The sequence below is a fragment of the Corylus avellana genome, chromosome ca11 (genome assembly GCF_901000735.1).
Source record: "Corylus avellana chromosome ca11, CavTom2PMs-1.0".
Lineage (NCBI taxonomy): Eukaryota > Viridiplantae > Streptophyta > Magnoliopsida > Fagales > Betulaceae > Corylus > Corylus avellana.
The window spans coordinates 5,555,375-5,569,922 of record NC_081551.1 but is presented as its reverse complement, the minus strand read 5'-3'; the positions used below and the strand labels follow the sequence as shown (position 1 = coordinate 5,569,922).

At 36.8% G+C, this 14,548-nt stretch overlaps 1 protein-coding gene across 2 annotated transcripts; it reads left to right on the top strand.

Moving 5' to 3' along the window:
• Positions 1-4,231: 4,231 nt before the first annotated feature.
• Positions 4,232-14,270, top strand: LOC132166148 (small GTPase LIP1). 2 transcript variants are annotated; one of them, XM_059576921.1, is made up of 7 exons: positions 4,232-4,951; positions 10,178-10,269; positions 10,364-10,505; positions 11,291-11,595; positions 12,999-13,052; positions 13,127-13,257; positions 13,771-14,270. In XM_059576921.1, the coding sequence occupies exons 1-7, from the start codon at positions 4,861-4,863 to the stop codon at positions 13,829-13,831; spliced, it is 876 nt and encodes a 291-aa protein (XP_059432904.1). In that variant the 5' UTR covers positions 4,232-4,860; the 3' UTR covers positions 13,832-14,270. The 2 variants fall into 2 exon arrangements, with proteins under 2 accessions (XP_059432904.1, XP_059432903.1); XM_059576920.1 differs by having other exon boundaries at positions 4,239-4,951; positions 13,724-14,270.
• Positions 14,271-14,548: the final 278 nt, after the last annotated feature.

Sequence of the window (14,548 nt, the reverse complement as noted above, 5' to 3'; positions counted from 1 at the left end):
TCTCAAAATTTTTCTTTTAATTTTACTCCCTCCTTCTTTATGAAGAACCGAAAATACCCTTTAATTTGTTTCCTCCAACTTGGGTTTTTTCTTTTGTAGCACCTCAATAATTATGCCTAATATAATCATATGGAGAGCTACTAATATGCTCTCTCAAACTTAATTACAACCATACTTCTAGTATAACGCAAGAACACAAAGTAAACAAAGCTAAAAAAAGAATTAAAACTCTCGATGCTCTCTTCCTTCTCTCATTTGCAATTTCATTTTTTTTTCCCTAAGCTTGAATCTACACGCACTACAAAAATTATGTTGATTAGTAACGTGTTAACTATTCATTACTTTTTGGCACGTTACAAATTAGTAACGTGTCAAAGTGTGACACGTTACTAATTATTTTAGTAACGTGTGAAATTCCACACGTTACAAATTTGTAACGTGTCAGTTTGACACGTTACTAAGTTGCTTAAATTTTTTTTCCTTCAGTACATCACTGCACGACTTTTCCCCCAATTTCTCTTCTTTTTTCCCTCTTCTTTTTCTTCTTCCTTTTCTTTCCCTCCAGTCCAGCGCGCCAGCACCATATATCCCCTCCCAAACAGTGATTTTTCTCTCTTCCTCCTCCGGCCGTTTGGTTCTCCTCCGGCGTTTCTCACTCTCCGGCATTGCTGCATTTCTGCTTCTAGCTCCTCCCACGAGTGCGCCCTGCCTCCTCTCTCCCTTGCTCGTTTCCTCTCTTCTACGTTGGCCGGCGTTGTCTCCCTCCCGACGGCCTCTATCACTCCGGCGGCGTCGAACCCAGGTGACTCTCCGACACTCTCTCCCTCTCCAATACTATACTGCAGGTATATACTCAAATTTCTCAAATTTGATGTTTGAGAAATTTAATATAGGAGTGAAAAAAAAAAACCCATTTTAATTTCTCAAATTTGTTTAGCTTTTGTTTGATTTTCTGATATTATTGTTTGAATGACATATTATTTGTTAGTTTTTAGGCTTTTGTTTGATTTCTTGATATTATTGTTTGAATGGCATATTAGGAGTCATGGGGGTTTTGGTTGATTTCCTAATATTATTGTTTGAATGACATATTATTTGTTAATTTTGCCAATGGTTAGACATTTTGCCATTATTACATTAAGTTCTAATAAATATTATTGGCATGTGTGCAATTCTCAAACAGAGCTAGGAACCTTAATCTTTGAGATGCAGTTCCCTACAACTAAATCTTCTTGTAGCTACCGATGATACAAGAAGATTTCCAAGTGTGTACATCTTAAAGACCGATCGATTTCGGGAATGAAGAGCCATGACAATCACGTACTGATGCAATAACTTCTTCCTATTGCATTGCGTGCCACGTCACTGCCAGATAAAGTGGTTAGACTTCTTGTTGAAATGTCTGCAATCTTCAGAGGCATTTGTTCGACGGCATTGACTGCAGAGGATATGAACCGTATTGAGGGTGATGTCTATATCACTTTGTACAAGATGGAGCAGGTATTTCCACCTGGGTTTTTCACGAGCATGGTTCATCTTGTCGTGCATCTTGTCCATGAATGCCACCTCGGTGGACCTGTACAATATAGGTGGATGTATCCGGGAGAGAGGTAAAATTAATTCGACGCAAGACTTAAATTTTTTTGCTCTTCATTTATTTAAAAACAACTAAATCAAATGATTGACTACTTTGATATATAGGAGTCTTGGGGGTTTCAAATCTAATGTGCGAAATAAAGCGGCTCCTGAGGGCTGCATTGCGGAGGGGTATATTGCAACTGAGTTGGTGACGTTTTGCTCTCATTATTTAGATAACGTACCGACATTTCACAATAGGCCGCAAAGAAACCCGGATGGGTCTAAAGGGGCGGGGACACGAGTCGACCTCGACAAACGCACATTGACTCAGATCCACCGTTATATTATGTTTAACTCGGACGAGTTTCTCCAATTACGGATGTGAGTCGGTTTATAGCATAGAATGTTCATTTATCTTACACCCTTAGTTGTATCGTATGATTTTCATATTAAATTTGAAATTGTAGGATGCACATGGATATACTTAGAGAACCCAGAATTAGGGGGCGACTGATGGACGATCAGTTGGAAACCCAACATGTTGAGCAATTTTGCCATTGGTACCGTGACTATGTAAGAGTAATATCATGTGTGCCTATTAAATTTCTTGTATTTGCTATTCCCTCATCGCACTAACTGTGCGACTTTCATTATATTATACTCGCAGGTCGATCGTTTGGACGATCGACATAGGAATGAAATGGGTCAGAAACCAGTAATACAGTGTAGAGGGCCGATGATCTCAGCAGTCGAGTATAATAAATATGTTGTGAACGGCAAGTTGTTTCGTACGGTTGCACATGATGTGGGAAAGAGGTCGCAGAACAGTGGGGTGTGTGTGCCGACTGTTGATGGCGAAATATACTTCGGGAAGCTAACCTAAATACTTGAGGTGGAGTATTACGACAGGACGAAGTATGTTATGTTTAGGTGTGATTGGTCGGACAACACATTGGACAGGGGATACAAGGTGGACACGTTACTAAGTATTAGTAACGTGTTAAAAACTGACACGTTACTAAGTAGTAACGTGTCAAAACTGACACGTTACTAAACTGGATTTAGCAACAATCAAATTCGTAACACGCCAGACACGTTACTAAATTTTCGTAACATGTTAACCCTAGTGACACGTTACTAAACTACTGTTACTAACCAACATAATTTTTGTAGTGACATCTCTCTGATTCACCATTCTAGAGCACCCATACACCTGATTGAGAATTTAAAGATGCCCAAAAAAATATATGTTTTTATGAGATAACTCCTCTAAAATTAGTTTGTTCTACCAAAAAATATATGCTTTTATGAGATAACTCTTCTAAAATTAATTTCTTAACCCCCTTAATTTTTTTTTTCTTCATCTCCTTACCTAAAAGTCTAGTTCCGCCCTGTCAAGGATGTTGAACATCAAATTAACCAACCTAAAAACTAACATTTAGTGATGGCTTCTTTGTAAGATAAATGTTTTATAGGTAGAAGGAAAAGTACTTCCATGACTTAGTAAGTAAAATACTCATGGAAGTAAACTCATGAAGTGAGTCTTTATATAAGCATATAAATAGAGTATGGGTTAAATATATTTCAGACCTTTCAACTAACAGCCATTTTTTATAAAGCCCCATGAATTGATATATGACACTTAGGTCCATTAAATTACCATTTTGTTGTAATCCAGCCCCTCTATTTGCATTGACAGTATGTTTAGATGGAAAGACCATATTTGACCAAATTTTTTTGAAAATGACCTCGTTTTGACACTTAAAAACCCAAATTTACCTATTATAATTATTAATCAATAAAAAATATTTAAAAATAAAATAAAAAACTAAGTTTACCACCTTTGGGTGGTTCCGCCATCCTTTAGATTTATGTTTTAAGTTTTTTATATTATTTTGGATTTGAAAAAAAAAGAAAAAAAAGAAAAAGAAAAAAGGAGGGTATTACTTTTACATCCAAACATACTGCCTTTAACAAAGTGGCTTAAATGTAACAAACTGGTAGTTTAATGGAAATAGGTGTCACAATTCTCTGTTCGTGAGACTTTTTAAAAAATGGCTGTTAGTTGACACGGGTAAAATATATTTCACACACGTAACCACTTTTCCATCCAAACAAGCGGTAGCCTCTAACAGAGTGGCTTAAATGTAACAAACGGGTAGTTTGATAAATCTAAATGTCACAGCTGTCAGTTTATGAGGCTTTCTAAAAAATGATTGCTAGTTTAAAGAGCTAAAATATATTTAATCTTATTTTTAATTGTGGTTTTAATTGTAGTTCAAATTGCTTGATCAAAAATTGATACGGTGACACTTAGATACGTGACTCCGTTTGTTAAAGGGTTTTGGAGTTTTAATGATTTGATACTGTAGCAAAAATTGATTGATGTAAAAAATAATAAAAAAGGTAAGAATTTATTTTTTTGAAAAAGTGAAAAAGTAAGAATGTTTGGTATAAAAAAATTAAAAAAAAATTATTTTGTAATAATTTTTTTTATTTAAATAATAATAAAAAAGTGATTGATGTGATATATATATAAAAAAAAAAAAGAAAAAAAAAAGATGAATAGTATTTAACAAGCATGTATTTTTCACTCCCCTCTCTAACGTGTTCCTCACCTCTGAAAGCAAAATGAACGAACTATTATGTTCACGCGCTTTCCACCACATGAACGACACGCACCAATAACGATACCACTTCCCTTCAAGTTCGTCTCCGGAGCCCACGTTCGATTTGGAGCTCCTACTGTTCACCGATCCAAAGAATTTTGCGTACCGCTTTGTAACCAAAGCCCATTTTCTAATTTCCTATCCTTCAGATCTTGTTCGATTTTTGATATCATTCAATACTGAACTACACCATCAGTTTGGAGCAAGACCAGCTTCTTGTTTTGCGGTTTCTTTCTTTTTTTTTTTTTTTGGAAGCTTAAACTTGTTCTCGAAGAGACACACTTGAGATTTTGAGGCTAAGCTTGTTTCCAAAGAAACTCACTTCAAGATTTCTTGCCAGATCTGTTGGTGAAGCTGGGTTTTTTTGGGGTGTTGAGCATGGTGAACAATTTAATTGGTTTTTATAGAAGATGATTTGGTTCTGCTTAGATCTTAGCCAAATTTTCATCTAGTATGGATTTGAGATTGAAATCTGGGGTACCCATTTTGAGAACTGTTGCTTTTCATGGAGGTTGAGTTTGTTTCATGGGACGTAGATTGGTGAATGTGTAAGGAAGTGAATTGGTGGGTCTTTGTTTAGAGGTGATTTTGGATTAAGGGTTTGGAGGAAAACATGTTTTGGAGGGACCGTGAGAGGGAGAGCAAAGAGCAAAATGGTGGACCGCCTTGTGGGCAGGTTCGAGTGCTCGTTGTTGGTGACTCAGGTACGTGTTAAGATTTTATTCTGAATTGATTATCTTCTTTCTTTGCTGTTATGTAATAGTATGGGTCTTTTCCTAATTTTGATTGGCTCCGACATGTGTTTGCTCTTATATATGCCTTTAAGCTTGTGGTATTGGGTTGTCGTATTGGATGTTAAATGATTTTCTTATGTAACCCCAAATATAGAATATGGCTTCTGAGACTTAAATTCTGCTTGAAACTATGAGGATGAATAGGAGGCGGTGTGTCAATTTTTGTATGGAGTTTGCTTATTTGTGCTATTTCAATTGTTGCGCTTTGGATCAAGAAGTGCAACTTGAATTGACTGGTGGAACTTATGTTCTCGCTTCTACTTCCATGAACCGTAATATTTACAAGAACATGAACCGTAATAGTTACAATAACATATCTTACTTATATGTCAAAAAAAAAAAAGGAAAGAAAAAAGAATATGAGAACTTATGTGACACATGGAATTGGCCGTAGATATGAAACTTATAGAACTTCTTTTTTGATAAGTCCAACTTATAGACCTTCTTTCACGGATGATTTAATACTTCCTAATCTTTTGTACTGTAAATTAGAAGTGTATGTGGTCTCTGTTTCAATTATTTTCTTTGATGGCAGGTAATTGCGGACATGATTTTCCTTTTTGTTTTATTGGTAAGTTATAGAACACCTGCTGTCCTGATCCTAGATGGGAGGAGCTGCCATTTGAGCTAGAGCTCATTGGCATGGGCATGAAAGATTTCTTGCTGTGGTAGGATTATAACGTTAATTAACAGAATTGAAAATTAAAATGGTCTCATCTTAGAGATTGATTCTTTTTTATTACTGGAAAAATGTACTTATGTCAGATGGACTTGGTAATTGTTGCCACACTTTAGGCTAATCCTTACCTGCCTTTACCTCAAATCAACATAAAAAACATGGACTTTAGTATTCCAAGAAGTAATAAGCTATGTAGTTTATGAATTCTTCAGGTACTTGTTTTTTCTAGATCTTCCCTCTCTATGTTTGTGTGTGTGTCTATAGATACCGAACATGCGAGTTGGCTTATGGAGCTAAGTTGTACTAGACAGCTATGAGCTGTTTGCTGAATAACTGTGTTAGGTTTACGTAGTACTCATAAAGTATGTTGACTGTGATTTGAATGTGATTTTTTAAATAGGGGTTTAGGTGATGGTAGTATTGTAAATCTTTGTTGCATATGTGGATGGTGGCACATCATCGAGCGGATGTTCCTACGTTAGCAGATTTCATGAACTTATTTTATTCTTCTCCCTATTAAAGGCTCATCTTTGTATACTCCCTGTGTATTAGGGTTGCACCCCTTTGCGCTTTATTAATGATATTGAAATTACTTATAAAAAAAAAAAAAAAAAAAAAAAATTGTAAATCGATGATGGTTGTGGTGCATCCTCTATATGGATGTGAATCAGTAATTCTGAATTGTTTAACTTTCTGGTGCTCTTTCTTGTAGAATCCATGCAAATTGCTTAAATGCAAGGGTGTTACCCTCCTTCTATGTCTTTCTAATTTTATTACTTGCAAATGTAAAAGGATTGCAAGGGCGAGAGGAGACCATTTTTGGTCATGTGGTGTGTGTTAGGTGTAAGGTGCTATCATAGACTTCAATATCACACGCGCGTGCGTGCACACACATACATATACCTACACAGGTATACACAAATGGAGGGTGATATGAATGATAGATTAAAAATTGCTGAAACAAATTTGGCTTAAATTTCATGTGATAGTAGTCTAAAAGTTGCATCCAGTATCATGCCATTTCATTCCTTTTCATATAGTTCTTAAATTGATTAGCAGGTTATAGATGCAAATGTGTCTACAATCTCAGAACTAGGGGCTTAAAGAAACACATTGCTGATTAGGATTGTAATAATGGCTGTATATAAAGGAATAATTACATTAGGGTCTAGTGGCTTTGAATTTTAACTGATCTATCTTGGTGGTTTTTACTGGAACAACTTGAAAGGGCCCTAAACTCTGAATGCGTTAAAAGCATTAGGCAACATAATTCTAAATAAATCGGAAAAATTAACTAAGAATTTCAAGTCTTGAATTTTACTATCATACTTGTTATTATATATATATATATTTTCTGAGGCACACATATGAAGCATAGGCAAACCTTCCTTGCATGAGGTGTATGCTTTATTAGTATCTATTACTTTTTAGAGGTTTTGAGTCTACCGCTTCAAGGCTCTCTATAAAGATGATTTATATATCATTATGCAATATATCATTTGAGGCTAGAGATAGTGGCTCTAGTCGGGGTAAAGGCAGGACAACTTTGCGGGTTTAGGACTGTTTTGTGGGTTTAGGGCTTATTTGGGGTTTTAGGGGTTTGTTTTGCAGGCTTAAGGCTTCTTTGGGTTTTAGGGTTCTCTTATGAGGGTCTTTTGTGGGCTAAATTTGGTTTTCATGTGTATACTTCATATGTACTTAGGGGTGCCTTACGTTTTTTTATCTATACAACTTTACTTGTCAAAAAAAATATATCATTATGCAATAGCATATTTTTTAGACATCCAAGAGGATAATGGAACATATGGTTAAGATATTGTATAAGGCACTAGGGAGTTCAAGAGATTGGAATGCTCCATAAATTACGACTCTAAAAGTGAGAGTGCAAGCCATAAAAAAGGATAGGAGAGGGGTATCTCAGTTTTTAGTGAAGCCTAAATCACTATCTTGGAAAGTGAGAGGGTTGAATGAGGGGGATAAATGCCTGAGGGTGAACATTGTCAGAGTGTGGAAAGTTGATATTGTATGTTTTCAAGAAACTAAGCTGAAGGTCATGTCTCGTAGTGTTGTGCATAGTTTGTGAGGGTGCCATCATGTGGATTGGTGTTGGCTGGAATCTAGAGGGGCTTCAAGTGGTGTTTTGATTATGTAGAATAGGAGGGTGGTGAAGATTATGTTAGAGAAGATTATTTCTAAGTCGTAAAATTTGTTCATCCAAGGTAAGCAAATCCTAGATCTTGTTCTTATTGCCAATGAATGCCTTGCTAGTAGAGTATGATTTAGAGAACCGGGTCTTATATGCAAAATAGACTTAGAAAAAGCTTATGATCATGTTAATTGGGATTTTTTGTTGTACATGTTGAGGAGATGAAGTTTTGGGGGGAAATTTTACTCTTGGATAGCTCATTGTATTTTCTCAGTTCGTGTCTTGATTTTGATGAACAACACTCCACAGGTCCTTTTGGTAGGTCCTCTGGCTTAAGGGTCCGTTTGGATTTGCGATTTCAAAATGTGCGATTTAAAAATTGCAATTTTAAATTGTGTGATTTGAAAATGTGTTTTTTAAAAATGTAGTTGACTAAATTACAGTTTAACTTTTAAAATTGTGTGTTTTCAAAAAATTACTCAATTGCCTGCAATTTGAAAATGCAAAAAATTTGCCTTTTCAAATTGTAATTTTTTAAAAAACGCAATCCTAAACGAGTCATTTTCTGTGATTTGGTTTACAATAACACTTTTTATCTACGAAATCACAATGCTAAGTGCACACTCTAAGACCCTATGTCTCCTTTGTTGTTTGTCATGGTGATTGAGGCGTTGGGTATAATGAAATCTGTTGCAATGAGTGGGGGTTTGTTGTCTGACTTCTTTGTGGGGACAAGGATGTTGGTGGGACTGATATCTCTCACCTTCTGTTTGTTTATGCTACTTTGATTTTCTGTGGGGCTAACCCAAATCATCTATGTCATCTGCGGTGCTTATTCTTATGTTTTGAAGTTGTTTTAGGCTTAATTAATGATAAACTTGGGCTAAGTCGAAATTGCTTAATGTGAGAAATGTTGATAATGTGAACTTGTTGATGTTTAATCGAACTCTCTTTGAAAAATGGCTTTGGCACCATGGGCATGGAGAGAGAGGCTTGGTAGAGAATGGTGGTGGACTCTAAATTTGACAGTTCATGGGGTGGGTAGTGTTCTAATGAGCCTCTTGGGGCGTATGAGGTGGGGTTATGGAAGAATATTATGAGGGTTTGGGGAAGTTTTCGAGCCATACCAGGTTTGAGATGAGAGATAGTTCCAAGGTTAGATTCTGGCATGATATGTGGTGTGAGGATATGGCCCTTAAGAAAGCCTGTCCAGATTTATGTGGTATTGCTTGCACAAAGGATGTTTTTGTAATTGTGGTTCCATTTAGTGGAATGTGAGCTTTGTTAGAGCAACTAATGATTGGGAGGTGAATGTCTTTGTCTCGGTCTTTAGGGTGTTGTATTTAGTTAGAGTCGGGAAGGTGAAGACAAGTTGTGGTGGGTCCCCTCGAAAAGAGGGTGTTTGGCGTTATATCCTTCTATAGTGCATGGGTTGTAATGATGGCGTTCGTTTTCCTCAAAAGAGTGTTTGGCGGACTAAGGTTCCTTTGAGGACAAATTTTTTTTGCTTGGTTGGCGGCCTTAGGAAAGATCCTTTTAATGGACAATCTTAGGAAATGGCACATCATTGTGGTTGATAGGTGCTGCATGTGTAAAAGGAAATAGGATAATGGACAATCTTAGGAAATGGCACATCATTGTGGTTGATAGGTGCTGCATGTGTAAAAGGAAATAGGAGAATCCGGGGATCATCTTCTTCTTCATTGTGAGGTTGCTTGTGCCATATGATTTTTTTTTTTTTTTTTTTTTTCAGGCAATTTGGGCTGTCTTGGGTTATGCCTAGGTGAGTAGTGAACTTGTATGCTTGTTGATAGACTACCAGCAGTTCTCGGAGTGTTGCTATATGGAAGATGGTGCCTTCGTGCCTTTTGTGGTGTCTATGGGGGGAGAGGAATGACTGAATTTTTGATGACCGTGAGAGGACATTGGAGGAGATTAAGTTTTTATTCTTCAATACTAAATATCTTTGGACAGCTCTGCTTTTGTTTCTCTTTTAGTGATTAGTTATCATGATTTTCTTGTTCTTCTTACTTTAACTGACTAGGTATTTTTTCTTGTATTCTTTTTGTGTATATGGAGGTGTCTTGCACTTTTAAGATATCTCGATTACTTAAAAGAAAATTTTATATGGGGCCTAAATGAGACATTCAATCTAAAGGTAACATATCACACAAGAACGGACGAATACTCATGATCTGCTTTCACGATGTGGGTGCTGCTTTATTATGTCTGTAACAGTCTTTTTCCTTTTCTTGTTTGCATTTTCTCTTATGCTTTAGGTACTTATCTTCAATTCATAAACCTTGGATAGGTGTTGGGAAAACTTCTCTTGTTCATCTGATTGTCAATGGTTCTTCCATCGCTCGCCCTCCTCAAACAATTGGATGTACAGTTGGTGTGAAGGTAAGACTTAATATTCCTTTGATTCTGCAATGAAATCCACAGCAGCTGCTGAAGTTTAAGTCTGCACCAAATAATCCCTGTTTCTTTTATCCAGCACACCACTTATGGAAATTCTGGTAGCTCTTCAAGTAGTATAAAAGGTGATGCTGAGAGAGACTTCTTTGTGGAACTTTGGGATGTTTCAGGACATGACCGTTACAAAGAATGCCGGTCTCTTTTTTATTCCCAAATTAATGGTGAGTACAGACTTTCCTTCCTTCCATATATGTTCTATTCCTGATAGCTAATCGTGTATGTCAAGTGACTCAAATCTGAGAAATAAAAAGAAGAGAAGGTTCCAAAAGAATGCACTTATATGTCAAATCTAAAGAAGAGAAAAACGACTCCCAAGTAATAGTAATTTCCAATATGTAATTAATGTCAATAATATATCTCTAGTTAAGAAATTTGCAGGCCTTGCTAGGCTTTCGGTGCATTAGTAAACATTGTTGAATCTCCTGATCCATGTGGGTTCTACTTCATGATAATCCAAAATGGTCCCATATTGGACTTTCTGACTATGAAAACCGTGGGTCACTTGGAACCATGCAATAAGTTGCTGATACATTAGCATCAAGGGCAAACAAATATATAATATTCCCAACCATATATTAGTTTCTGATTTAGGTTAAGTTTGATGCTACAGAAAAGTAAATTTAGTAAGTAGTCTATTTACTATTTGATCATAATTATCTAAGAATTCATTGAAAGTAAATATGTGAATCAAAGACAGAGAAAAAAAATCTTTTTACAGGAAGCTTTTTGGAGACATCTATGCAATTCTCATTGTCTCACATTTCTCTTAAGTAGTATCAGCACACTGCTATTACCATTGTAGTGGTACAGTCATCGTTCGACAGAGATGAGACATTGTTTTACTAATTTTATTTCCCTCTAAAACTAATGGTGCCTCAATATACATATTGCGAACATGGCCTTCTATGATTTCTACTTCTGAGTTTGGCTTGAAATTTGAGTGTAGGTATCATTTTTGTTCACGATCTCTCCCAGAGAAGGACAAAAACAAGCTTGCAGAAATGGGCAGCTGAGATTGCTGCAAATGGGGCATTTTCAGCTCCCCTAGGATCTGAAGGTCCCTTTGGCCTTCCTGTCCCATTTATTGTTATCGGTAACAAAGCTGATATTGCTGCAAAAGAGGGTACAAGAGGAAGCAGTGGCAATCTTGTTGACGCAGCTCGTCAGTGGGTTGAGAAGCAGGGTTTGCTTCCTTCCAGTGAGGAACTCCCGCTGACTGAGAGTTTTCCTGGTGGTGGAGGCCTTCTTGCGGTAAGAACTTTTTAATTACATCAATGTACGGACACCTTGAATTTCATCATATTCACCTTTTATAAATCTCACTTGTGTGGACTTGAAATCATTCGCTCTTTTGCCTAGAATTATTGTATCTTATAAAATTGAAGTCACTTGCAAAATTAGAAACCCAATTTCCTGAATTGACCTAGAAGAGGCTGCCTAGATTGGCTTGGATAATTTTCTATCCTTCTCGATTGTGGAAGCCGGCCTTCATGGAGTTAGATGGTATTTCATTTTTGAGAACATGTGGTTAAAATTAGAGGGTTTTGTGGATAGAGTAAAATAGTGGTGGACTTCTTATCATTTTCAGGGTTTTCTGAGTTACATTTTGGCTCTCAAACTCAAGGCATTGAAAGTTGATTTAAGAGTTGGAATGAGGAGGTGTTTGACAATGTAGAGAGAAAGTAAAAGCTTCTTTTGGATGGTTTATGGGTTCTTGAGGGTTTGGAAGAAGAGGGACTTTTAATTGAGGAGGAGAAAACGAGGAAGGCTACAATGATTAATGATTTGGAAAGGATAGCTCTTTTAGAGGTGGTAAGTTGGGGAGGCAAAAATCAAGAGTGCTATGGTTAAGAGAGGGCAACAAGTGCACACATTTCTTTCATCGAGTGGTCAATTTGAATAGAAGGAATAATTCCATTGACTAGTTGTTGGTTAATGGTACAATTTCTTTAGATCATACTTGGATTAGAGAACACATTGTGCAGTTATACGATAGCTTGTTTACCGAACGGTTCAGTTGGCAACTTAGGTTGGATGACCTTAGTTTTGATTCCATTGGGGAGGATGAGGCCATTTGGTTGGAGAGAGCTTTTGAGGAAGATGAGGTCTTTGAGGTGGTGACTTATTTTATTTGAACATTACAAGTTACAAGTTACACGCATGACTTATTTTATTTGAACTACTCAAATTACCCTAAAAGTATTAAAATTAAAAAAGATTGAAGTCCCAAAATTGGTAAGCGGTGGCTATGGATGCAGTTTGACCACTTCTAAAATATTCCACAGCAATGGTGGGTGGTTCGGCCACCCTCAAAATGGTCAAGTGTGGGGGTTGGTTCGGCCACCCCTTCCTGTTATTATTTTAAATAAATTTTAAGGGTAATTTGGGCAATTCAGTTTTAAAAAATTCACATGCATATCACGTGCAGCATTTTCCATCCATTTTAGTGCCAGCTACTAACGAAGAGTGTAACTTGTAATGTTGTGGTAATTGAAGGAGGTCAACTGTCGGGTTTTAAAGTTTGATGGTTTCACTTCCTAAGGAGTGGTAATTTAGAGGGACTAAATGTATTTTCCTCTTAAATTAAATAGTTATTAACTAATATCCATTGTGCGATACTTTTATGTCATGGTGTATGTGTTTGGCATATGCAGGCCGCTAAAGAAGCAAGATATGACAAGGAAGCTGTGATGAAATTTTTTCGAATGGTCTGTATTCTCCCTCTTTCCTTTCCCTTTTGTATGGGGCATCATCCAACTTTTGTGTCAATCCCTTGTTGCAGCTAATCAGAAGAAGATACTTTTCAGACGAGTTACCTGCACCAACTCCTTGGTCTGTATCTCCTGTTCAGAGAGCCTCACATCGTTTGGATGAAAACTTAGGCGATGAGGATTTGTCTTATAAGAATACGAGGTACATTCAGCTGAACACTTCACAATTTCTGCTTTGCTTGCAACAAAGTTTCTTTAAACAATAATCATCATTGTCGTTGTCATTGTCTTGTGGTGAGATATACTTGCTTAAAAACTAATTTTGGCAGTTGATAGAATATGGCTGTAATTAATTCTTCAGGCTCAACATCGGTATTGTATTGTAGTTTTTGGGTTGTGTTTAATTACCAGAAAGATGGGAGAGAGGCCAAAAACTTTGAATTTTTTTTTTTTCTATGAGTGGTTTTGAATGGTATTTGCAAGATTTTTCAGCAGGGCTTGTGTTCTGATGACACAATTTGAGGTCTTACCAGGCCATTCCACTGATATGTTACTGTGTGTGTGTAAGACATAATCGCATCAATGAGTTGTCATATCCCCCCATTCTACTTTTATTTGGATTACCCTATTTGCAGCTATACTCATCAATATATTCATTATGTGCACAGTTTTAGTGGCGATCCTTACAAATATAATGTGCTCCCTCCCCTTCCAGCACAACGCAATCTCACTCCGCCTCCCACACTTTATCCCCAGCAGCCAGTTTCGGTTTCTGAAAGTTACAGCCTTCCAAGATTTTCCATAACTGGCTCTCAAGAGATCAGCAGCAGTAATGCCAGATCAAAGCGCTCAGATATCAACGTATGATTATCGCTGCTTCACATTTGATCTTAGCCAAAAATCCGAGGGAAAGGTACACGATAATCACTGGCTCTGATTACCGAGCTACAAAGATTGCTTTCTTGCTCGAATGGGGATCACATAAAGCTGTTAATTCTTCTCTTTGCTATGCTTGTTAAAAATTGTGTTGAGTCTTTTATATCAACAGGCTCTCCCACAGTAACTGGTTTTTGTCATACCATTGGTTATAATGTACAATGATTGATTGTTGGACCTGAAACTGCAGGTGATTCTTTGAATCTTTGTAATCAAACTCTCGTTATTCTTTTCCTCATAAATTCTACTTGTATAAAAAGCATTTTTTTGACTGCTCAAGTGAAAAATTACTATGGATATCGAATGTATGAACTTAAGAGAAAGCTGAGACGCGCTATAAAGATAAACAATCAAATGTGTAAAAGCTCTCTTAGGGCAAAATTAATTATCAAACAGGAATCGACTTGCAGTCCTTCTTGGAGGATAAAGGGCTAAATTGATTACATCATTTAATTGCTCCGGACGCATTCCTTTGGGTAAGGGGGCTATGCCGTCCATATACGGCAACCAAGTCGAATAGCTGCTTGTATTTGCCTTGCTTTTCGTCTTGCTTGCTT

Excerpts from the sequence above, each read along its gene's own strand:
- LOC132166148 (XM_059576920.1), top strand. The coding sequence starts at position 4,861 with ATGTTTTGGAGGGACCGTGAGAGGGAGAGCAAAGAGCAAAATGGTGGA. Across the intron at positions 11,596-12,998 it reads GTGGTGGAGGCCTTCTTGCG|GCCGCTAAAGAAGCAAGATA; the intron begins GTAAGAACTTTT and ends TGGCATATGCAG. Across the intron at positions 13,258-13,723 it reads TTGTCTTATAAGAATACGAG|TTTTAGTGGCGATCCTTACA; the intron begins GTACATTCAGCT and ends TTATGTGCACAG.